This window comes from Simochromis diagramma, unplaced genomic scaffold, assembly GCF_900408965.1.
Source record: "Simochromis diagramma unplaced genomic scaffold, fSimDia1.1 OVJJ01000293.1, whole genome shotgun sequence".
Lineage (NCBI taxonomy): Eukaryota > Metazoa > Chordata > Actinopteri > Cichliformes > Cichlidae > Simochromis > Simochromis diagramma.
In genome coordinates this window covers 12,782,022-12,805,308 of record NW_024386801.1, presented here as the reverse complement: position 1 = coordinate 12,805,308, position 23,287 = coordinate 12,782,022, and the positions used below count along the sequence as shown (strand labels likewise).

The 23,287-nt window shown below is 39.9% G+C and overlaps 2 protein-coding genes across 5 annotated transcripts in view; one reads left to right on the top strand and one right to left on the bottom strand.

Moving 5' to 3' along the window:
* ano3 (anoctamin 3) overlaps positions 1-10,257 on the bottom strand; it is a 50,312-nt gene extending 40,055 nt beyond the window's left edge. For 3 of the 4 annotated variants that reach the window (XM_040026916.1, XM_040026917.1, XM_040026918.1), the window contains exon 1: positions 5,026-5,252. In XM_040026916.1, coding sequence (XP_039882850.1) covers positions 5,026-5,071 — 46 coding nt within the window. In that variant the 5' untranslated portion in view covers positions 5,072-5,252. Of the gene's footprint in view, positions 1-5,025; positions 5,253-10,087 lie in introns of those variants that run through there. The other variant, XM_040026919.1, reaches the window with a different exon arrangement.
* Positions 10,258-18,298: 8,041 nt separating this feature from the next.
* Positions 18,299-22,851, top strand: LOC120730530 (small VCP interacting protein). Its single transcript, XM_040026983.1, has 4 exons — positions 18,299-18,956; positions 19,225-19,275; positions 20,215-20,331; positions 21,589-22,851. The coding sequence occupies exons 1-4, from the start codon at positions 18,894-18,896 to the stop codon at positions 21,601-21,603; spliced, it is 246 nt and encodes an 81-aa protein (XP_039882917.1). The 5' UTR covers positions 18,299-18,893; the 3' UTR covers positions 21,604-22,851.
* The last annotated feature ends 436 nt before the right edge of the window (positions 22,852-23,287 follow it).

Below are 23,287 nucleotides of genomic sequence, written 5' to 3'. Positions count from 1 at the left end.
CACGTTCATCCTCCGTCTTCACCTTCAAAAACTAGGCAGGTGTCAAAGAGTCTGCTGTGTGTGGGGATTGCTCATTTTATAGATATGAAAACAGAGAGGAAGACATGCAGGGACAAAGAAAAATAAAGAACCAAGCAAATGTCATGACTTCACAGGGTTTTAGCTGTCCGGCCGATGTATCCATCCACAACAGTAAATTAAATCATTCACCACTGTATGCGAAGGAGGCTTTCCCGCTGGTATAGCCTCTATTCTTTGTTATCATGCTGTGAGTGGGAAATAAACTCCAAAATGTGTGTGTGTGTGTCAGCAGTTCTGGTGAGAGAGTGTTGTTTGCGTTTTTTTGTGATACACCCCCAGGGATGATGGCGACAGTTACTGCTGATCACACAGGGGGGCGATATGATGATCACACTGTGGAAAAGATTGCCCAGACCTCAGGAACACAATGACACTACGACCACAGACACACATTTAAGTTACTGGGAGAATGGCACACTGGTTTGAAGCACAAAACGATGCCATCTTTAATAAACCAATACTTTTTAAGTTTAAAGACCTGCAAACACTGACTGAAGACACACAGATTACCACATTTCTTTTTCATACACAGTTATGACTCCCCACTTCCAGATGATGAGAAATTCAGTCTTAAAACATTGCTGAGTAAAGTCCGGAGAGTCTTCGAGTCTTGTTTTTCTTCACAGTATTTAAGATTGCCTTAACTCTAAGCTTCTAAAACTTAATGCTTCATCAGGCATTGAAGATGTATCACCTCTTGGAAAGTTCATTTAATTAGAAGGACCTGAACAAGAGACGTAACACATTCATCCGTCCTTATCAGGCCTAGCCAGTAAAACGTGGTGTGAAGGCTATTCTAATGATATGAGTCATATGAGAATTTTGGTGCAAACAGCTTCCTTGAACGATCTTAAAAGCCATTAGATGGCAAAGGGTGGCGGATTGTTTTCAGTGCACACCTGCCAAGTGATAGATCCACAGCAGAGTGCAATAACGCATCCCTAAGCTTGATTTAACACGCAGCAGTATTCAGTGCATTTATTCAGCTGTCATAAAATTGCCGTTTTGGCGACTCTGTTGTGCACTAATAATTGATTCAGCCCTCACAGTTTTTTTGTGTAATGAACCGTGTGGTTAAACAGTGGCATTAGGCTACAATAGCTTTAAAAGCATTTAAAAAACAGGCAATGGAGCTAAAACTATATGTTATCTGTTTGAGCAAGCGACCCATATGCTGAAAGGCTGCAGGGGCCTAGGCCTGCGAGTCCATCACAAAACAATTACTATTTGCAAAATAAAGGCTCAAATAAGGGCTAAAAATTCTCAATTATCAAATTTTTTCTATTTCTGTATTTTCTGTCAGTGAAGTTTAAAGACTGTAAAAGGCCTCAATCCTAAAAAAAAAAAAAAAAATCGGCAGGTCTTCATAACCTCCCTCCATATTTCTTGCATCTCACTGCTGGTATTATAGCCCAAACAGTGTCAAATGTTCTTATACTGTTCCTGATATTTGGAGAAGAACTTTTGTGTTACCTTTACCAAAAAGGTGGTGATCCCACTTTATTAAATAACTATCGACCCATTTCTAAAGTTTGCATCCCAGCTAAAGTGCTTGAGAAACTGGTGAATGACCAATTAAAAAAAATACTTGGTCTCTAATCAGTCTGGTTTCAAAGAACAACATAGCACGGTCACTGCTTCGATTAAACTTTTAAATGCCAACAGCAAAACACTTTGAAATACATGAATTCATAAATGGTTTATAACATTTATAATTAGCTCCACGGACACGTCTGTCAGTCACGTGCAGTTGAGCCGGACAGCCTGACCGTAAACGTACCTCTGCACAGATGGCAAATTTTTACCCACTGTTTACACAATTCAGGATCCTATTATACAAGCCTGGCAGGACCTCTGGGTTGCATCATTATAGGAGATTAAACATCCTCTTTCGCTTCCAATCTGCGTCCTCATCGCTTTAACGTCACACTATCCACTTATGCCTCCGATTGCTTCTGATTCCACTACATGACAGGATTTTCTGCAAAGCCTCTGTTGCATTTCTGCATACACACCTGAGGAGGGAATGGATACAAGCTACAGGATACAATATGCAACATCAAGCCCATATTGTACAGAGGTTTGGTTTAGTTTAAAATGCTCAAATGCTCAGACTCTGCGGGGGTTTGTGGATGTGATTAAATATGTTTTGGGCTCCAGCAGAACTTCTGCCTGCATTGTTCTTATAACCTAGCAACCAAACAAGCGCCGACTATTTAAGGACTGTGAAAGTGTTAAAGCCACTAACTGCCAGACAACACACACACATGCGCGCACACACATAGAAGACAAGACTTGTTTTTGTTATTTTGTTAGTTTCAGCCAAGCATGCTGAATAAGTCATCGTACATAAAACTGATGTCTGCCTACTATCCTACAGTAGCCTGTTTAAATATACAATAGACAGATAATATTATCTGTTCTGATATTAGTGTCTGTGGCTATAAACTCATCTGCCTGCTTGCATAAGAGGACAGGTGGTCAGCCCTGGACTGTGCAAGCAAAGGTTTATGCACGTGTGCATGCACACACCACAACAACAAATACACAAAAACTTCAACATTTACTGTAGAAAACTGCAAAGAGAGCACAGCCTCAGTCCTACAGATGCCATCTACCACTGACAAGCACTCGCAAACATCAAAGTTACTCCCTTTTAAGCTAATGAGGGCTTCTGGGTTAAAAATAAATAAATAAATAAAAAAGCAACACCCATGATGAAGATGAGCAGAATATCATCTGATATAGAACATACAAACTATAATAGAAGCCAGCTGGAAGGACTACACACCTCTCACCAAAGTGCACAACGCTATGTAGAAGCATGGAGCTTAGACTTAAATCTTTGATTGAAGAACCAGGTTACCTTTAAATTTTTATACGCTTAAAGCAAAAAAAAAAGAAGAAAAACTTTCTGCAGAGTGTTCAGGATTTCAACGTGATCCACCAGCATGCTGCAGACAAATCTGACTTCATGATCGGTCTGCCAAAGAGCATTTGAAATTCACTCAAATCCTTGAAAGCACAAATCAGATGAGTCATTTTTGCCAAAGACTAACTGTAGCTGTGCTTTTTTTTGCTGTTCATATCACCCGAGTGAGATATTTTTGAAGGCAAGATGAAAAGGACATCTCTTCTGTTAAATTTAAATTTAAATTTTTTGCTGCAGGAATCCTACTAAAGCTTTTCAAAGGATTCATATGGTGAAACAGCATTTCCAGCTCCATGCCTTTTAATGCATATCATTAGCTTCATAGCATAAGTGCCTAAGTCATTTTTTTGTGTTTTCGGAAAACAAGAAAAAACTAATTTTCTAAATTTTAGAAAATTAGTTTTTTCTTGTTTTCCGAAAACACAAAAAAATGACTTAGGCACTTATGCTATGAAGCTAACGATATGGTGCAATTGATTGTGTTCCAGGAAGTGCAATATAATCGCTGAGTTTTGCTTCAGCAGGTCTTTGTGAGCCAAAATTCACCACCTTCGGGTTTATTTTAATGGTGCACTTAACAGCCACTGAAATATTGAGTGGGTCCTCTGGGTTACAAACTTTAACATAAATCTGATATAGTCCTCTGGAGCGCTGACTGAAGTCACGAGGTCATTATTCTGAGCTTATAAAATTTTATAATGTAGGATTTTCTCTGATGCATTAATACAGAAGGAAATAATAACTGAACAGACGAACGATTTGCACAATTAAACAAAGAATCCAAAATAAACCCAGAGAGGTGAACAAGAGCAGCCTTTCCCAGCAGGGCATCCCCCACTCATGAGGTCGTGGTGCTCAGCAATGTCTCATCAGAAGCCAGGGGATGCACCTTCCCATCTTCAGCTGGGTACGCATAACAAAAGAGGTAACTGTTCCACATTTATTAGCCTGGCTCAGCATGAAAAACAAGATCTTTCTTCACCGTTTTTCTAAATTTAGACAGCAAGAACCGCAAAGCATTGAAGAAGCACTAATTTCCCCCAAGGAACCCTACTTAGGGTGTAAAATCAATACTGGCCCAGCAGTGTAATCAAGCTGCACTTAGAAGCTGTTGTATGTGGCACTGTTTTTTGGGGTTTTTCCCCTCACAGATTTGCAGCAGTGTGCAGACACGAAGTAGCTTTCTTTTACAGAACAGTTTGTCCTGTGTGTAAAAAGAGTACCTGTCCAAAATGCAAAACAACCAACAGCACACCAACATGGAGAAATTAAATCTGACTGTTTTTCCCTACATTTTGACTGCATTACAGGAACTTTTAACAGCTTCATTAAAAAAAAAAAAAAAAAAAACGACTGTCAGAAAACGCTGAGGAAGCTACTCCTCGCAGGTTTCAGGGCACAAACATATTACTTTGTCACAAACTATCTGGCATGCTTCTGAACAGAATGGTTTTTATTTATTTTTCCCCTTCAAAGCACAGCTGAATATTAAGTTTGGTTATCAGCTTCTTGTCCTACTCATTCATATGAGCATGGATATGAACACAAGTTTAGAAACTGGGCTATTTTTTGTATGAACTGCGCAGAAATGTGTTTTCTCTGAGAACCCGCAGCTTTCCACTTAAATCTACCAAACGTGCTTCAAGTTTCAAGTTGTTGATCTTTCAAATTGTTTTACATTACTGATCATTTTGACCTGTACGGTTTTATTTAACTAGGCTGGACCTTTATAATAAAAACGTGGGTAAGACTGTCGGTGCAACGTCAAGTAGCGGACAAAATACCAAAAGTGCAGGTTTCAGAAACAGGCTTCTTCCCAGGAGGACGAGGCTGCAAAGCTTCCAACTCTGCGTCACACTAACAGCAAGTGGAGAGACCATTACCTCCGAGCACCACTTCACACACAAACTGTTCAACAAGAGAAAAAAAGTAGCCACACTCGTCTAAAAACAACGACAAAAAAGAAAATCACATCTTGACACCTTGAATTTCCCCTGACGTTATCCACAAACCTTTCTGCTGCTTGAAGGACTGGATTGAGCCCGAGTGGTGCACCATGGCGGCGTTCAGTTGGTTCCCAGCGCAAATCAAATTCCGTATTTAAAAAAGCAAAACTGCGGAAAACATGGGAAACTGTGGCGGGGTTGTGTAGGTGTTCCCTCAGCTCCCATCCTGCCAAACGAGCTCACTGGCGATGCGCAAACGCCAGCAACACCTGTCTCCTCTATGCAAGCTCCCACCCCCCTACCCCAACACCCCCCTCCGCTCCCCTATCGCCACCATCCACGGCTGTTGTCATGGCGACCGGAGGTAGGGGAGGTCCTGAGATGGACGCGTCCACCTCCTGTCCTCCTCCGTGCTGATTTACTAAAGCTGCGGGAAATTACCACGGACAGCAAATTGCAAATGGACCGTCGACAAATTTGATTTGCTCTCCAGTTATCCTCCTGCTGAAAGCTGCACTTATCCAAACAGAAAAAACCCCACAGCCGTGGACCCAGTATTAAGTTAAATATAATGCAGTACAGGCTACTGCTTCCCAAATATCACAGATAAAAATATGTAATCATGGGGACGTTGTTGTTTGTTCTTTTTAAGTTGAATTCACATTTGAGACACTGCAATCAGCCTTTTTATAACAAAACGAAAAATACGAAAATGTAAAAATACTTTCTTTCCCTCTCTAATTTTCTCAAGCCATGGGACACATGATCATAAAAATCCAAGACCAATGATGGCGTAAAGTTGTTGTTAGGGGGGCGACCGAGGCTCAGGGGGGTTGGGAAGCGCATCTGTAACCGGAAGGTCGCCGGTTCGATCCCCGGGCTCTCTGTCCTGGTCGTTGTGTCCTTGGGCAAGACACTTTACCCTACCGCCTACTGGTGATGGCCAGAGGGGCCGATGGCGCGATATGGCAGCCTCGCTTCTGTCAGTCTGCCCCAGGGCAGCTGTGGCTACAACCGTAGCTTGCCTCCACCAGTGTGTGAATGTGAGAGTGAATGAATAGTGGAATTGTAAAGCGCTATATAAATCCAATCCATTATTATTGTTAGAGGAAGCTGCACTCATCTACAGTCAGGCTTCAATTCAAATTTTTTAACACTAAAAGAAATAATAATAATAAAAAATTACTAAATGCAAAAGCAAAAAGTCTGTAAAGTCAATATCTCAGCTCACACAGGCCTCACAGAGCCCAGGCTGCAGAGGCAGGGGACCCCTTGTATGACAGTAAATGTTTCATCAGTCATGAAAACTAAAGCTGAACAGGGCACCATGTAGCTGCAGTGCACTTTGATTGCAGACTATTAAAACTGGAGGAATAATAGTCGTGCACTGCACAAACAGAAATCCACTTAAATGAGAGATTTGTTGTTTATTGCAGATTTGGGCAGTGAAATACACAACAGTGTATATTTCATCAGGAAATCATTCTCTGCTTCTGCACGTTAACATTTTTGTTTTCACCTGCACTGCTTTTGACAGTGTTAAACAGTTATATTACAGTTATGTGGAAAATAAAAAAGTGCAACCGCACTAATTTCTAGGATATTACGATCATATTTAGTATAATTTAAAAAATCGTTGGGTCCTTAGCAGGTCTTAAAATGAGGTGAATACAAAATTAGATTAACAATAATACTTGAGATATTACACTGTGCCATTATTTCTTCAACAAACACTAAAGCAAAATGCAGTTCCTGCATTTTTAGGAATTAAGAGGGTAAGTAACAGCCAACTACTACTATTCAAATGCAACTGTTAATTGACAGCAAGTCAAACAGTAAAGTGTGAGTACCTCTATCTAAGCAGATGCTTTGATTGCTGAGTTTGCACAAACCAGAAAAATTCTGGATGTGTTTTGGAGAGATGACAACACCGTGGAGATGTTTGGCCATGATGTGCCACATTAAGCACATTAAGGAGTCCTTCAGTTGACCACGATGCCCTCTGTATACCAAAGAATTCTAGAGGCAAAGGTGAGACCATCTGTCTGACAGCTAAAGCTTGGCCTAAACCGGTTCATGCAACAGGACATTGATGCCAAACACAGCAATAAATCTACAACAGAATGGCCAACAAAGAAAAGAATCAAAGTGTTGCAATTGCCCAGTCAAAGTCCTCAACTCAAGCTGACTGAAACACTGTGGTGGGACCCTAAGAGAGCTGTGCATAAAGAAATGCACAAAAACGTCAAAGAAGAAGAAGTTTAAAGAAGTGTGGGTCAAAACTCCTCCTCTATGATTTGCAAGACCGATAAAGTCATACAGAAAATAACTTCAAATTATTGAAGTAGGCGGTGTTTCTGCAAGCTACTAAATCATGAGGTGTGCTTAGTTTTTCCACACACTGCTTCTGCATTTTGGCTTTGTTGTCATGTGCTGAGCCTTCTAAGGACTTAGGACCGAACCTTTAAACTAAGACCACACATGTTTTTTTAGTATAACTTGATGACATTATATACTGGCAAACACGATAATGATATTTAAAAAAAACAAAATTGTACATTTTTATCACAGGTGCCACCTTCTTCCTTTGGCATTCTCTTTAGCAGTCAGAGTCACACAATAACAGTAATAATAATGGAACAAATCAGGAGATTATTTTTATTATTTACAATCAGGTTGTTAAAAGTGAGACTGTACGATAGATTCAGTTGATATAGTAATAATAATATTTGAGTAATGATGCAATCCTATGTATTTTAACCATGAAGTATAGCAAAATACAGTGTATATGAATTACCTAACATGTCAGATATGACACATTTAATGTGGATCGTGATTATCACGGTTATTAGTAAAACATACAGGTAGTTTATGGGATAGAAAATAAATTCTTTTTAAGTCTCCAGTTTTATAGTATTAACCAAGCTGCCAGTTCATCGAGGTTTATCTGCAAGGTCACTGGTCTTATTTCAATGTCATCCCCAGAGAGTTACAGCAGCAGACCACTAATCTGGATCATGAGAGGGAAAGCTCTCTCATGGGTGTTTCATGCTGTTTCTGTGCAAGCAGACACTGAACTGACTGCTGCTATCTGGTGACTGTTTGCCTCGGGAACAATAACACAATCTTTATCTTGGTCTTTGGCCTTAGTTTTGTATATTAATCTACGTCTGTGGGGTTACTGAGAAAAGAAGCCTGGCATCTGTCATAGATGCAAATACCATCTGTTTTCTTGCAGCTCGGCATGCTTTTACTCCTCCCACTGTTCTGATGTTTATTAAAGACTGCTATCAGGGCATTGTGTGCCAACCCCAGCGACGCGACATTGAACTAGCAAGCTAATGCATTTCTTCTACTGGGGTGATTAATAAATAAAACTGCAGCTCTTATCAGTGGGTCAGCCCCACTTTAAATTCTATCTTTTCCATTCCTGCCTGTTAGTTAGAGGATGTAGGTCAGATGGGAGCACTGCAAAGGGATGATTTTAGACAAATGATATACTGCCACCGTGTGGAAAGTGTGGCTATTGTTATTAACTGTTATTAACCTCAGCTCATGTGCGCAAATACACACAAAAAGAATGATACCCTTGAATCCTTGAAATTAAATGGCCAGCTGCATGAAATGTTTACGTTTTTTAAAAAAAGCAGGTGCGTCATAGTGCGGGCAAAAGTGGAACTGTGTACCCAGGGCCTCTAGAAATCCTGGAATGAAAAGTTTTTATTTGCAGTGTTTATTTTAAGTAATATGTGTCATAACTAAATTACCTGGAATAATCAGTTGGGTGACTGAGTGTTGGTTTCTGGCCAATTACATAAAAATGTATGTAAATGGCCAGAAAATGTGGATAATAAAGAGGAAATGACAATAAAGCCATAATGAAAAATCTGTTAGTAACAGTAGTCGGCACATCAATACATTTTTATTGAGCTGTGATTTGTAGTTAGACCATTATTCAGCCTGTATAGCAGTGGCGTAATATAGAATAACAGATACTCAACTCAGAGAAAACGTGAAAAACAGCCACTCAGAAACCATCAAAGCTACCTAATATTCAACACATTACTTGCCCCTCAGGAAGGATCTGCATTAGCGTGCCATTCGGAGAATCAAAGAAGCTGCTTGAGAGGCTCCTGAATAGTGAAGGCCTCTGGCATCAACACTTTCAGCTAAATTAACTATGATGGTTTTGTTGTCAGGCTTAGCAACTGAGAGATCTGCTGATTAAGTCAGTTTAAAAGTTCATTCGAAGCTCAAAACTTTTCCTCTCTGGACCGAAGTGAAGCCAACCACTCCCAATGTGTGCCTGAACAACAAATGATTTTTAATTCTCATTGATTAATCTTTAGGCTTTAGACTTTCCTTTTTGAGAAAGCTCATAGTTAGGGCTGGATTGGGTGACCCTGAATCCACCCTTAGTTATGCTGCAATAGGGTGCTGGAGGATTCCCATGATGCACTTAACATTTCTCCTTCTCTCAACCTTTTCACTCACCATGTTTTTATACACCACTCTACATTTAATTATTAGTTAATATTAATCTTTAGTTGTCTTCCACAGCATGTCTTTTGTCCTTTCTCCCTCAGCTCACTCCCAACCAGGCGTGGCAGATGGCCGCCCCTCCATGTGCCTGGTTCTGCTGGAGGTTTCTTCCTGTTAAAGGGGAGTTTTTCTTTCCCTCTGTCGCCAAAGTGCTTGCTCATAGGGCGTCATCTGGGGTTTCTCTGTATTATTATAGAGTCTTTACCTCACCTAATATTAAGCAGCTTGAAGTGACTGTCGTTGTCATTGGGCACTATATAAATAAAATAAAACTGAATTGAAATAAATATTATAGTAACTGATCTTTCAGTAACATATTATAAAAAATATGAAACGATGAAAATAAGGGCTCAAAATATTGACTTTACTGGCTTCAACTTTGGTTCAAACACTTTTTGTGCTGTTTTGGCGCAAATGTGTGGAGCTTGCTCTAGACTGACTGAGTCAGCCACTCACTGGGCAACACGAGGGAGACAGCTTCAAATTTCATAAACCCCAAATTTATACACACAATTTAGATGTGGAAAAATTAGCTTATCGATTGTTTGTAAACATTTGGCTTTCCAAGACCTTCTGGCAGGCTCACCAGACTGCTGGTCGGTGTCTGTGCCTCCAGAGCGGGAACTGCTCCAGGATGGGCTGATGGTGGGACTGATAGTAGCATGGCGTCTGATGCCACTGGAGGAGCTGGAGACCTGACTCTCCAGCAGGGGGAGGTACACAGAGTTTTCCTGATGACATGATCCTGTGAAACAAAGAAAATATCAGAAATCAGTGAGTGGTAGCATCCCGAAGGCTTTTTCCAGCTCAAACAATAATATCACTTGTGTAAGTTGTCCACAGGAAAATTAAGCTTGCATGTCCACATCAGTTAATTTTGTTGATGATCAGAGAAGCCCAGCTCTCTACTTATCCTTCTCAAGTGACTACGCTCATGCATTATTAATGAGCCTGTGATATTCCTTTTTGTCTTCTGATACTTGACACTAATGGGGACCACTAAACACTCTGGCTTTCAAAACTCAACTGTGGGACACTTAAACTAACAGACAAGTCTGGATGTTTAATATCAAGGCTTTGTTAAGGGATCATTTTCACTCAAACCAGCTTTGGAAAACCAGATTTTAGCCAAACTAAAATAACTGGAAGACACTGATGGTTTGGCCTACACCGTTATGTAAAGTTACCTTTTCATCTGCTCGCATTTTAAATAATGTGGATTTTCACAAATATACACGAGCAGCATTATTAAATCCACTGGCTGGCAAAACAAACGACATCTGTCATGCATTTTCATCTGGCATTTAGCTGGAGCTTACTTTTGACACAGAAAAATATTGTAACCTCATCCAACCGCTAAGCCAACATGATTTCTGCCAAAAGCAGCTCCAGAGACGACGTGTCCATGCCCCGACTCGCTAGAACTGATTCTTAGAGGGACTCTTCTCCTTTCTAGCACCTCATTTTTAATCTTAGCCTCTACTAGAGTTCAACAGAATAAATGAGGACATCACTTATATTGTCAAACACCTCTATTCTTCTTGTGAACCCACCCATCTGGAAACTAAGTGGGACTGTATTAGAAACCTTAACACCAAAACTTTGAAGCAGGACTCGGGAGAGATGCGTGAGGGGGGCCTCTCTCTTTGTACCCTTGACTCTTCTTACTTACTACTCTGGTAAATGGACTGGTTCTTATATAGCGCTTTTCTACTCTTCTGAGCACTCAAAGCATTCACACTAGCACATTTTTTCTAGGTGCCTTCTAAGTAACATTCACACACTCCGATGGATGCATCGGAGAGCAATTGGGGGTTAATATCTTGCCCAAGGATATTTAGCATGCAGGAATTGAACCACCAACCTTCCGATCAGTAGATGACCTGTTCTACCGCCTGAGCTAAAGCCACCCCGGAGTAGCTATGCATGATACACAGTGCATTATGGGCCTTAGTTCATGAAATCTACAGGTATTTCTCCCTTGAAGTCAGTTTTATTCTTCTTCCTGCCAGCATTACATTTGAACAGCAGGTGGTGGAACTGTTCCTAACCTCAGCTGTGTAACCGAGATGACCACAGTAAGGATACGTGCTCTGACTGATCTTATATGAAACAGAGCTGTTAGAGCACCACGAAGTCTGAACTTTTGACTCACTGGAATAATTTCATGTCCACACTGCACTGACCTCTATATTTGAAACTCTGACCACGTTTGATTTGAGCATCCTTAAAATGGGAAAAATGGGAGAGAACACAAAGAAAATTTGCAGATATAATATTAACAGAAATTTGCTCTTTTTAAAAAGAAAAAGAAAGAAAAAAAGAAGACTTGCATAGAGTTAGAGTACTTTCAAAAAAAATATTTATCTTTATTTGTATTTTTTTATTTTATCTATTTTTAAAAAAAATATGTGGCTTTTAGAAGCAGTAAATAAAACATAGTTCACTATAGTGAAAGTATATACTGAATATCTGAATACAGTAGATAAGAAAAAGCACAATAAGTGACTTTTTAGTGTATGAAAATTGTTTTTTTTAACTTAATTTAATTGATTAGAATTCTTTATGCTCAGTGTTTGCTCTTCTTTGTGTGAATGTGTTGAATTGAAATAATGAACACAAGGCGAAACGGCTTAAGGCCTCTTAAACATTACACTATATTTAACCAGTTTATTATTATTTATTCTATTTAAACAAGTTAAACTGAAATAATTGCTGTAATCAGTTAATGTGGAGGCTACGATTCATAGTCTTAAACAGGTCACACCAAGGTTAACCACATTTTAATTGTAAAAAGGAAAATAACAATTCTGTGTGTGTGTATGTGTGTGTGTGTGTGTGTGTGTGTGTGTGTGTGTGTGTGTGTAATGAAGGGAGATGTGTATATTTAGCCTCATTAAGACCAACAGGAAGCTCACAGTCCAAACAACATGACTCAGTAACATTAAGAGTTTTCATGTCAGAAATGACTCTTCACAGATTTAATGTCTCATTTTAATGAAGCCCACAAGAAAAGTAAACTTTGGTAAGCAGACATGTTGAGTACAGTTTGTGACTGAAATGCCAAATGTTAAGAAAGTGCAACATCCAGGTCATCAAAGCTCTGGAAAACTAGTAGGGAGAAACATATTGCCAAAATGTGCTTGCGTCCATTAAAGATGTGCGTGCTAAGTGCAGCAGTATGTTCTCCTGAAGGTTTCAAAAACTATAGAGACATTAGGTAGATCGATTGATGAGCAGGGAACTTCCTACTCAAACTTCCTGGAAGATTGATTATTTATTTAAACAAGTGCGTTTCAAAGCTGACTAAATCCCCGTCTCAAACAGACGCGAATCTGCGATGAGCTGTTGAGGAAAGAGTGACTCCATTAAAAGCTCACAGCTCTGTTCAAAAAAACAATTTGAATGTCTGGCTCATTTTGGATTTTTCTTTTTTAAGTGTTTTGTTTTATTTCCGTTTTACACGGCAGCCAAACTTTCCTGAGGGCTGGACTCACAAGCATGACCGAACACAACAAATCCCAGAAACACATACAGTGGGGCAAAAAAGTATTTAGTCAGCCACCGATTGTGCAAGTTCCCCCACTCAAAATGATGACAGAGGTTAGTAATTTGCACCAGAGGTACACTTCAACTGTGAGAGACCGAATGTGAAAAAAAAATCCATGAATTCACATGGTAGGATTTGTAAAGAATTTATTCGTAAATTAGGGTGGAAAATAAGTATTTGGTCACCTCAAACATGGAAAATCTCTGGCTCTCACAGACCTGTAACGTCTTCTGTAAGAAGCTTTTCTGTCCCCCACTCGTTACCTGTATGAATGGCACCTGTTTGAACTCATCATCTGTACAAAAGACACCTGTCCACAGCCTCAAACAGTCAGACTCCAAACGCCGCCATGGCCAAGACCAAAGAGCTTTGGAAGGACACCAGGAAAAGTATTGTAGACCTGCACCAGACTGGGAAGAGTGAATCTACAATAGGCAAGCAGCTTGGTGTGAAAAAATCAACTGTGGGAGCAATCATCAGAAAATGGAAGACCTACAAGACCACTGATAATCTCCCTCGATCTGGGGCTCCACGCAAGATCTCATCCCAGTGGGGTCAAAATGATCATGAGAACGGTGAGCAAAGATCCCAGAACCACACGGGGGGACCTGGTGAATGACCTGCAGAGAGCTGGGACCAAAGTAACAAAGGTCACCATCAGTAACACACTACAACGGCAGGGAATCAAATCCCGCAGTGCCAGACGTGTTCCGCTGCTGAAGCCAGTGCATGTCCAGGCCCGTCTGAAGTTTGCCAGAGAGCACATGGATGATACAGCAGAGGATTGGGAGAATGTCATGTGGTCAGATGAAACCAAAGTAGAACTTTCTGGTATAAACTCAACTCGTCGTGTTTGGAGGACGAAGAATACTGAGTTGCATCCCAAGAACACCATACCTACTGTGAAGCATGGGGGTGGAAACATCATGCTATGGGGCTGTTTTTCTGCCAAGGGGACAGGACGACTGATCCGTGTTAAGGACAGAATGAATGGGGCCATGTATCGTGAGATTTTGAGCCAAAACCTCCTTCCATCAGTGAGAACTTTGAAGATGAAACGAGGCTGGGTCTTCCAACATGACAATGATCCAAAACACACCGCCCGGGCAACAAAGGAGTGGCTCCGTAAGAAGCATTTGAAAGTCCTGGAGTGGCCTAGCCAGTCTCCAGACCTCAACCCCATAGAAAATCTGTGGCGGGAGTTGAAAGTCCGTGTTGCTCGGCGACAGCCCCGAAACATCACTGCTCTCGAGAAGATCTGCATGGAGGAATGGGCCAAAATACCAGCTACTGTGTGTGCAAACCTGGTAAAGACCTATAGTAAACGTTTGACCTCTGTTATTGCCAACAAAGGTTATGTTACTAAGTATTGAGTTGTATTTTTGTTATTGACCAAATACTTATTTTCCACCCTGATTTACGAATAAATTCTTTACAAATCCTACAATGTGAATTCATGGATTTTTTTTTTTTCACATTCTGTCTCTCACAGTTGAAGTGTACCTCTGGTGCAAATTACTGACCTCTGTCATCATTTTAAGTGGGGGAACTTTCACAATCGGTGGCTGACTAAATACTTTTTTGCCCCACTGTACTGGACTTTTAACTGCTTAATGTGCTAGCACTCAAGCCAGCTAAAACTTGTCAACGTCAGCAGCTGATAATGTAATTTTTCGTGATAAGTGTAGTCAGGTGCACATCTTCCCCTGCTGTTAATTCAATAAAAAGGGCCCAAGTGTTTATCATTTTAACACATGTAAGCTAAAGGGAGGTGCATGTCCGTGTATGGGAAATTTACTGTGTGCTATTTGCATTACATGATGGCCACTCCAAGCTGTTATGAGCCTGGACAGCTTACATTAGTCTGTGTGAATCACTTTAGGCCACATAAATGGCTGTAACATGCGTGCTTCTTTCTCTAATCCAAAGTGACTGAACAATATACTGGCCTTCTTCAGATTTATTAAAAAATGCATTATGAAGCAGCAGGTCTGTATGCATGGCCTGTCAACACCATAACAACAAGAACAAAAAGAACCCCGTGAAACAGGAGGGCACAGGGGAAACCTCCTGTTGCCTTTATTATCCTTACTTTAAAAAAAAAAAAGAGAAGAAGAGGATTTCAGAAAACACCTGCCTATGTCGGGTCATCAGTTTGTTCCTGATTTTTGTGTTTTTCTTTATATAAATTGATTGATATATGTTACAAAAGTCAGCAAGGAATCGGGTGTCCAGTGCTGGAAAGTTGAAAAAATACAAATTGTCAGCAAAAAAGGAAAAGAAATGTTGCATATTCACCTGAACACTCATGTCACTTTAAGCTATGGCCTCGTTTTTCATACAGAAGTTTCAGGTTAAAGTCATCCAGCTTCACTCTGTCATTCTGAAGTATTGTTTTCGTTACAGTTCATTGTTTTCAGCAAGAGATAACATTTTGCAGCGACTCTCGGAGCGTGAACTAACTGGGATTTTAAAACCTGACATTTACAAAATAGGCATCGTGGGCACAGTTACTTGGTCACGTCCCGGGTCGCTCTCTATCAGAAACTGTTTCTGTGACATCTCTGCTTCATGTGAGGCAGTCACAGGGAGAAGTGACCCAAATGGACCAGAATACACTCACAGCTTTGAACTCCTGATGACTTGCGACCACTTCATGACACTTCCTGCCGCGCCACCACGTCACGATTTGGCCCCCGCGCCCTCCCCCCTCCGCTCAAGAGCGCCTGTCCCCTGTTCATACATCGCCCACTCAGCACAGATGGGATAACCACAGCATTTACCATTTCCACGATTGCCTGTGGCAGAGGTGATTTAGAGCAGCTAATAAAAGCCACTCCACTCGTGCGTTAGTTAGCCGCCTCATTGAACTGAATGACACAGGACATGTTTGTTGGATTTCGCTAGGAAAAAAAGAAAATAAGTTTCTTTACTTTTATCAGTCTGTGGCTTACCACTTAGGTTTTCAGTACAAGATTACAATGAGCTTTCCTGAGTGCTGTGCAGACACTGATAAGTTAGCATGCTCCAAGAAGGCGCATCAGTTCTAGTCAAGCACAAGCAGGGCCACTTCCTCTATTCCTAACTTATAGAAAATGACATGAAGAACACCCACCTCTCCAAGGAAAATTATTATTGACCATGATGAAACTTCACTTCCAAGTGCTATTCATTTAACATCATGCTTCATTAATAAATTAACCCACCAGTATCAGTGTTCATCAGGAGCATTACCAGCATGTTTCATACATATGAAAGATTCATGCTCTCATCAGATGCTCATGTTGCAAGCACTATGAAAAGCATGCACTGCTACAGCATGCAATGTTATTGAATGACTGCATAATATTAGCGTTTGTTTATTCCACACAAAAAAGAGCGGGAAAACAGCTGAATATTGAACAGCATATACACGAGAGTATATCCAGCAAACAGGTTTGTTACCAAAGGCAAAGCCATTAAATAAGCAAGCTGGGTGAAAGAAGATAACGTTGTATAACAGATCATATCAAGTCTATCAAGTCAGCTAATATTAAGCCCTTTAGTTTTACAGCTAGCTGCTTAGAAGTGAGCTGAACCTACCTGAGGAGGTGCCTAGAGCTTGTGACGCCTTAACTTCCATTGCATTTGCTCCCACCTTCAGTATAATTCCCCCATCAATAAGTTTCTGAATGATAACTTGCACAAACTGCAAACGCTGTGCAGCCTCATGGACCTGTCAGTCCCACAGTGCAGCACTTAAAGCTGTGAAATAGCCCAGACGCTGCAGCAGGGATGAATGGGTGGAGTTTGAGGTTTGGTCCGACAAAGAGGGGTACAACATTAATAAACTCTCAGACTGTTGACTGTAGCATATTGAGTGCTTTATGGAACATTACTCATTTCACACACAAAGGTTTCTCGGGAGATTGTGTAAGTTAGAGTGTAAGTGTATCAAGAGAACATACTGTGTATCTATCCACTCCTTTAAGGGTAATTTTTTTTTTAAATAAAAACTTTTTAGCGTTTTGTTGTGTTAAATTCATTTTTGCTTCAAAACAAGATTTATAGGGAATAATGAACCCTAAACATTTGTTTACATTTTTGTTGATCTGATCATTTCAACATTTACTGTGCAGGTTATAGGGGGTGAATTCTGCTTGAAAGGTAGTTATGTGTACACCACGAGAGTCATTATGGGAATGAGAATAAAAGGATATAATATCCTGCTATTATAATATCTTATTACAGGGGAGTATATCCAGCAAAAACACTTGTTACCAGAGAGAATTACAATCTGTGGTAAAAATTCTCAAAAGAGCAAAGATGATGTTAAATGCATAACTACCAGAGGGAAACAAGAGCTTGTAATACCTTTTTTGAGTGTAAGTCAGTAAACCTTTATCAGATTTCACTGGACTCCATGCGGATGCCCAGATGACAATTGGATTTCACAAATTAGATAACTAATTTACATAATTTCCCCAGGGATTAATAAAGTATTCTGATTCTCATTCTGACTGACAATAACTACCAAAATAAGTGACCAAAGACATTTTAAAATTTCTGCTAAGTAACGAGGCTTGTTTGTAGATCTGAAAGAACTTTTGTCTTATATTTTGTTTTTATTTTGATTATGCGCATCCACATTTACATCAGGCTGAAGTGGAAGATCAGCACAGATGCCATATACAAAAAGGGGATGAGCAAGATCTAATTTCCTGAGATTCTTCAAAGTGTGCAGCAAAATCATGGATATTTTCTGTCACTCGGCTGTGGTGAGCACAGTGTACTTTGCAGTGGTCTGCTGGGGAGCTGGTGACACCAGCATACTACATAAACCGATTAGGAAGGTTGGGTCTATGACTGGCTGCAAACTGGACACTTTTGAAGTCGTGGTGGAGAGTAGGTCTGTTATCCATCAGGGAAAATCCTAACTGCCCTCGGCACCCCTTACTGGACAAGGAGCAGAGCACTTTCTGTAACATATTCAACTCCACTCCCACCTGCTATCACTTGAATAAAACAGTTTATATATCTAGCAGAAATATACCTGTTAGTTAATATTAGTTATTAGGTTTATTATTATTATTATCATTATCATTACTATTGTCGTTGTAACAAAAGAATATAAAGTATTTCTCATTCATTCTCATTCGATTCGTTCCACTCTTCGCCACAAGGTGGTGCTGCTGACCTATCTACAAGCGAAGTGTCCGCCCCTTGTCAGCTAGTTATGTTCAAAGTCCCGCTACACCTAATTGTTATTCAGAGAGTAAAAACTAAATAGGACTACAACTACTTACTGTACTGTCAACTGTTAAAAACGGTAGTAAATTTTTTGTGTTTTTCATGGTGGTATTGCAGTATGGTTACTCTTGTTTTTATTGGAGGCGAACAGTAAAAGAGTGTTTACTAACCTATCGCTAGTGAACATACTTTGGCTGACTCGTCAGCCAGTTGATCTCGGACCAAAACAAACTCAAAGGAGGAAAAAAAGCATTTGACTGAGGCGTCTGACTTCCACACTGCTGTTTTCCAAATGTCGCGGCGATTAAATAAGAGGTGCGAGGAGGAGTAATTTATCATGCGGCTTGGAGACGCAGCTGGGCTTGTAGTGGTAGCCGCTAGCTAGAATGCTAATGTTCCGTAGCTAACGGTAACGTTATGCCAGATGACCCAACAGCAGTAGTAGTAGTTGGGAATAGAAGCTGCTGCTGCTGCTCCTATTTTATTTGCCTGAACTCTCACCCAGCATTATAAACGGGCCTGCCATCTAGTTAGTTTGGTAGTTAGGCACCACGAAAACAGAGAAAACTAATTTTCAGCGTTGCCTTTTACTGCCTAAATTAAAAACTGAAGTATGGGGATGTGCTTACCGTGCCTTGGTGGAGCAGCGGACGACGTTGTGGTCACTCCAGATCCTGTAAGTTAAGTTACTATGATTGTTATTACACAGTTTTAACAATAATTCGGTCAGCTGTATACTAGTAATGAGTACGAATTGATATAGGAATTAGCTGAGCCCACGTGAATTTGATTAATCACCATTAGGACACCAATGGGCCCTGGTAGGTAACGCAGAGGAGGCGTTGACTGTATGTGAACAGCGGCATGTTAAGTATGCTTCAGGCCCAACATGCTTAGCTCAGAGAGGACAGCTTTAGCTCACAAGTTTCCCATGTTTCCAACAGGAGACCAGGAGACAACAGTTAGCTGAAGCCGCCGAAAAGAGACAAAAAGAGGTAAGTTACGACTAGTCGCGTCTTATTGTCCATTTTTCAAGTACTAAAACATTGTTACACGTGTGTAGTACATTTACCAGGTTATTGGGTGCAGCTCGCTATAGCAGAGGTGTGTTATTCAGTACAAGTACAAACATGAACTCTGCCATCACTCATTGAAATCAGCAGTGAAGTTGAATTGTGTTGTTTTTTGTTTTAGCTTTTTTATAACATCACTAGAAGTGCATTTTTGGTAGTAGAATTAAAATATGAATAAAAGCCACCATCCTTAAAGTGAGCTCTGTAAAAAAACAAACAAACAAAAGTTTCACCAAAAACTGAACTTCACAAAATGTATTATTTATTTATGTATTGGACTGTGTCTTTGGTGCCACATACGTACCCAGTAATCTGGTAACTGAGTGCAGTATTAAAGGTGGAGTTAGTTTACAGTGTGGTGAGTATTTTTTATCGCACAGAAAACCCACTTGAAAAAGAGACGCACTAGAGTTCTCTCAAGGTAAGTAGACCTGGACCAGGGTGAAAACTCTACCTGGCCAGGTGAGTCTTCTGGATTGGCTTAACTACCACAACCTTGTGCTCCCAGTCACCGTTTTCATCCTTAAATCTTCCAACACCATGACAGTTCACACTCTGATGCAGGTCAAAGCACTGGTCTCTAACAACCCACAGTCGTCTCAGTTGAGCAGCACAGCACTGCTGAAAGTAGCTGCTTCAACCTCCAGCTGAACTGCCTTATTTGGCAGTTGAATGCCCCCTCGCTGGTTGTGGTTGAACAAGCCTTGTGTGCACCTGAAAGGTTGTGGTAAAATAATTTATTAAAACCCACATGCATGCTTTTGAGACTGTTTGTATATGTTGAAAATATAGACAAAACAAAACACTTATTATCAAGCTGTTGCATCTTGGCACTTGATTATACCCCACACTTTTTTCCAGACGGCGTACAGGGGTGTTAAAAATCCAGAAGCAGTCGAAAGGAAAAGGAAAAAACAGGAAGAAGCTGAGAAACAAGCGATGAGCACCTCTGTGTCAGGTGGTGGTGGCGGGCTGAAGGTCAGTTGTGTGTTTATCCTCAAACTTAGTGGGTTAAAAACAGAACTATCTGTTGTAGATAGTGGCAGTGGTGGGACATAAACTCATGACTCAGAGGGAATCAAAGTGATCAAAAAACGCTTTGGTTATACTGAGAGACACAGGATTGCACATGCTCGATACCTCTCCTTGACCCATCTCCTCAGTAAAGATATTTCAACAAAATGAGACATCCTGCCTTCAGAGCCTCATTTAAAAGTTTGTCTTGAGTGCATCATAAATCTTATAGATGAGCTACACCTGTATTTTATCATCTCAGGTGTAAAAGTCCTTATGGCATGTCTTATTTTTAGGGCTACATTAAATTGAATTCATTAACTCATTAAAAAAGTTTTTTTTGCATCTTTAATAATTGAAACATCATATGATTAAAAAAAGAACAAGTTGTCCTTTTTAATCAACACTGAGATATGAAAACACAAGGCTAGAAAAGCTACGAACACAAAGTGGCACAACCAAGCCAACATAACACCAGGACCAACACACTATCAAACACAGTTCTGAATTATGTATTTGCATATATTTTTGTTCTTTAGACTGTGTGCTTATGCACTTTATCTTCAAGTAACATCATAAAAAATATTCACACATGGTGCCCAACTTCAATAAGGGGCTAAAAAGGAATGGGACACTAGGCTGCAGAATGTTTTTATTTATTTTTATTGTTTTAACGTAAATTCATGCACAAAATGTCTGAAACACAGCAGGGAGTTATTTGGAATTTGAAATATGAACTTTGGATTGACATGGAGTTTATGTCAATCCAAACCACAGCAGTGAAGAAGATAACAGGGGTGTTTATGTTCCGGCCTGTCTGCAGAAACATACAGCACCAGCATAGTTTCCATTGTTTTACTTCAAGTAATAAAGCAGAAACGCAAAACCTGAACACAGCTGCACAGCATGTAGTTAGTTACCCATAAGATGGGTTAGAAATCATTAAACACCACTTTGAGCATGTCTGTGTTTGTGTTCTTTTTTTCTGGCCTGAACTTTACCAGTCAGCTTTTTAAAAAAAATTAAACTAGAAAAATCTTTGACATTTGCAAAAGAACTTTTATAATAGTTTTGAAGCTAATTAAAATGTGACTGTATTTTGAAGTGATTGGTTATCCTAGAGGATAATTTCATATCACAATGGCAATGATTGCTATTTATCATTGTGAATGATAAACATTGTTGTAATTTGTTGTGTTGTGTTTTTCTTTTTTCCTGTAGTGGCAGGTGGGCTGAAAATCCTGATGGTAAAGTCTGAACTCGGATGTCTAAATATATAACGTATTGCTGCAAGATGACTTGAAAGATGTTGGAACTGCTGTCCGTTTTTACTTTTTCTTTCGTTTTCTTTTTTTTCTTTTTCTTTGCTTGTTATGTATCTGTGTCATTTTATGAGTCTACAGCTGTCAGGTGCAAAACAGTTAAGTTATTCCACACAAAACACAGCAGAATTTGCCAAGTTATACAAACCAGTTTGTACCTTTGGTCGAGTCAGGGGTGACACAGTAATGTGCAAGCAAACACAATTATGTGAGATTTGTGTGAAGATTGATTAGATACAGTGTTGCAGTACAGTGACTCCCATTAGGTAACATGGAAGAACATCGCTATAATATGCAGTTGTACATTAAGACAGAGCTTCCCTCACTGTGTTTGGTTTTCCTAGTCAGAGTATTCCACGTATATCCATTAACAGTTGGATATACCTTTTTAGCATGAACTCACTTTGTGATGGGCTCTGTTATTTGGCAACTCAAAGACTAGTGCAAACAGTGCAAACTTGACTATCTTTACCCAACTCATAATGTGCTCTTTGCTCGTCACCGAGGCGAGTCAGTGACACAGACCACATTGGGGTCATTATTTATTTTGTGTGTTTGTATTGGGGGGAAAATGGGTGTTTTGTGCTGAGAATGTAGGTGGACTCTATGTGGCGCATCTAATGCAGCGATTCCTTGGTAAGCACAAACTTTATACTTGACAAAAACTGCAGCAGCTAATAAATACTGCTGAATAATGTAGAGCAACTGTAGAGCACTCTCCAGCCAATAAGAATGCCCTAGTTCTTCGCACTAGTCTTTGCCCTACTTTAATAGAGCCCTTTTTTTAATTACTTTGTTTATCATGCACAGTTTTTGAGTTTGTTGCATTGAATTGTAGTGTATGCAAACACGGATGGAATGGCTGCTTAATCTAAATGAGATATGTTTGTGAATTGCCATACTACAACTGAAGCTTTTGTTACACACTTATTTGCACACCATCAGCCAATATGCTCACTTTCGTTCGAAGGTTCAAGTCCACTACAATGGAAACGAGACTGAAGGAATATGAAGGAGAAAACAGATGTTTTGAGATATTTTCTTTGACTTACTTGGCTGAGTGCATTTCTTACAGCCTTCCTTAAATGCTTCTGGTGCTCTTGTCATTTTGTAGAAGAAATCTAGCCAATGTTATTTGCTACAATAAATCACATTTCTGCTACCCTTGTGTCAATTTCATGCGTAGAATCACAGTTTTAGAGGTAATACCTAGTGGTAGAGTTTCACTGTTAATATAGTTAACTAAAATATAAGCAAATATTAATATTTACAGTTTCTGGCGTGTCTAGACTCGTTCAGGTGTAGCCAGAGATGTGCAAAAGTCTTGAGCCACCCCCAATTTCTTTATATTTAAGGATTTTGTTTAATGTTGTCTGTGCCTCTTTGTTTTGTTTTTTTTTAACGTATCTTTGCTTGTGTTGCTAAATAGACTGATAGTATCTTCTACTTTGTCACAGGAATGTTTTTTGTGGCTCAAAATGACTTGATATCATTCATGAGGGATGCAATTGACATCGTTTCATATATTATTGGGCAACAAATCATTTACAGCAGTTTAAATACGGATAATCACTTTTTGGCAAATACCGGAAATCACT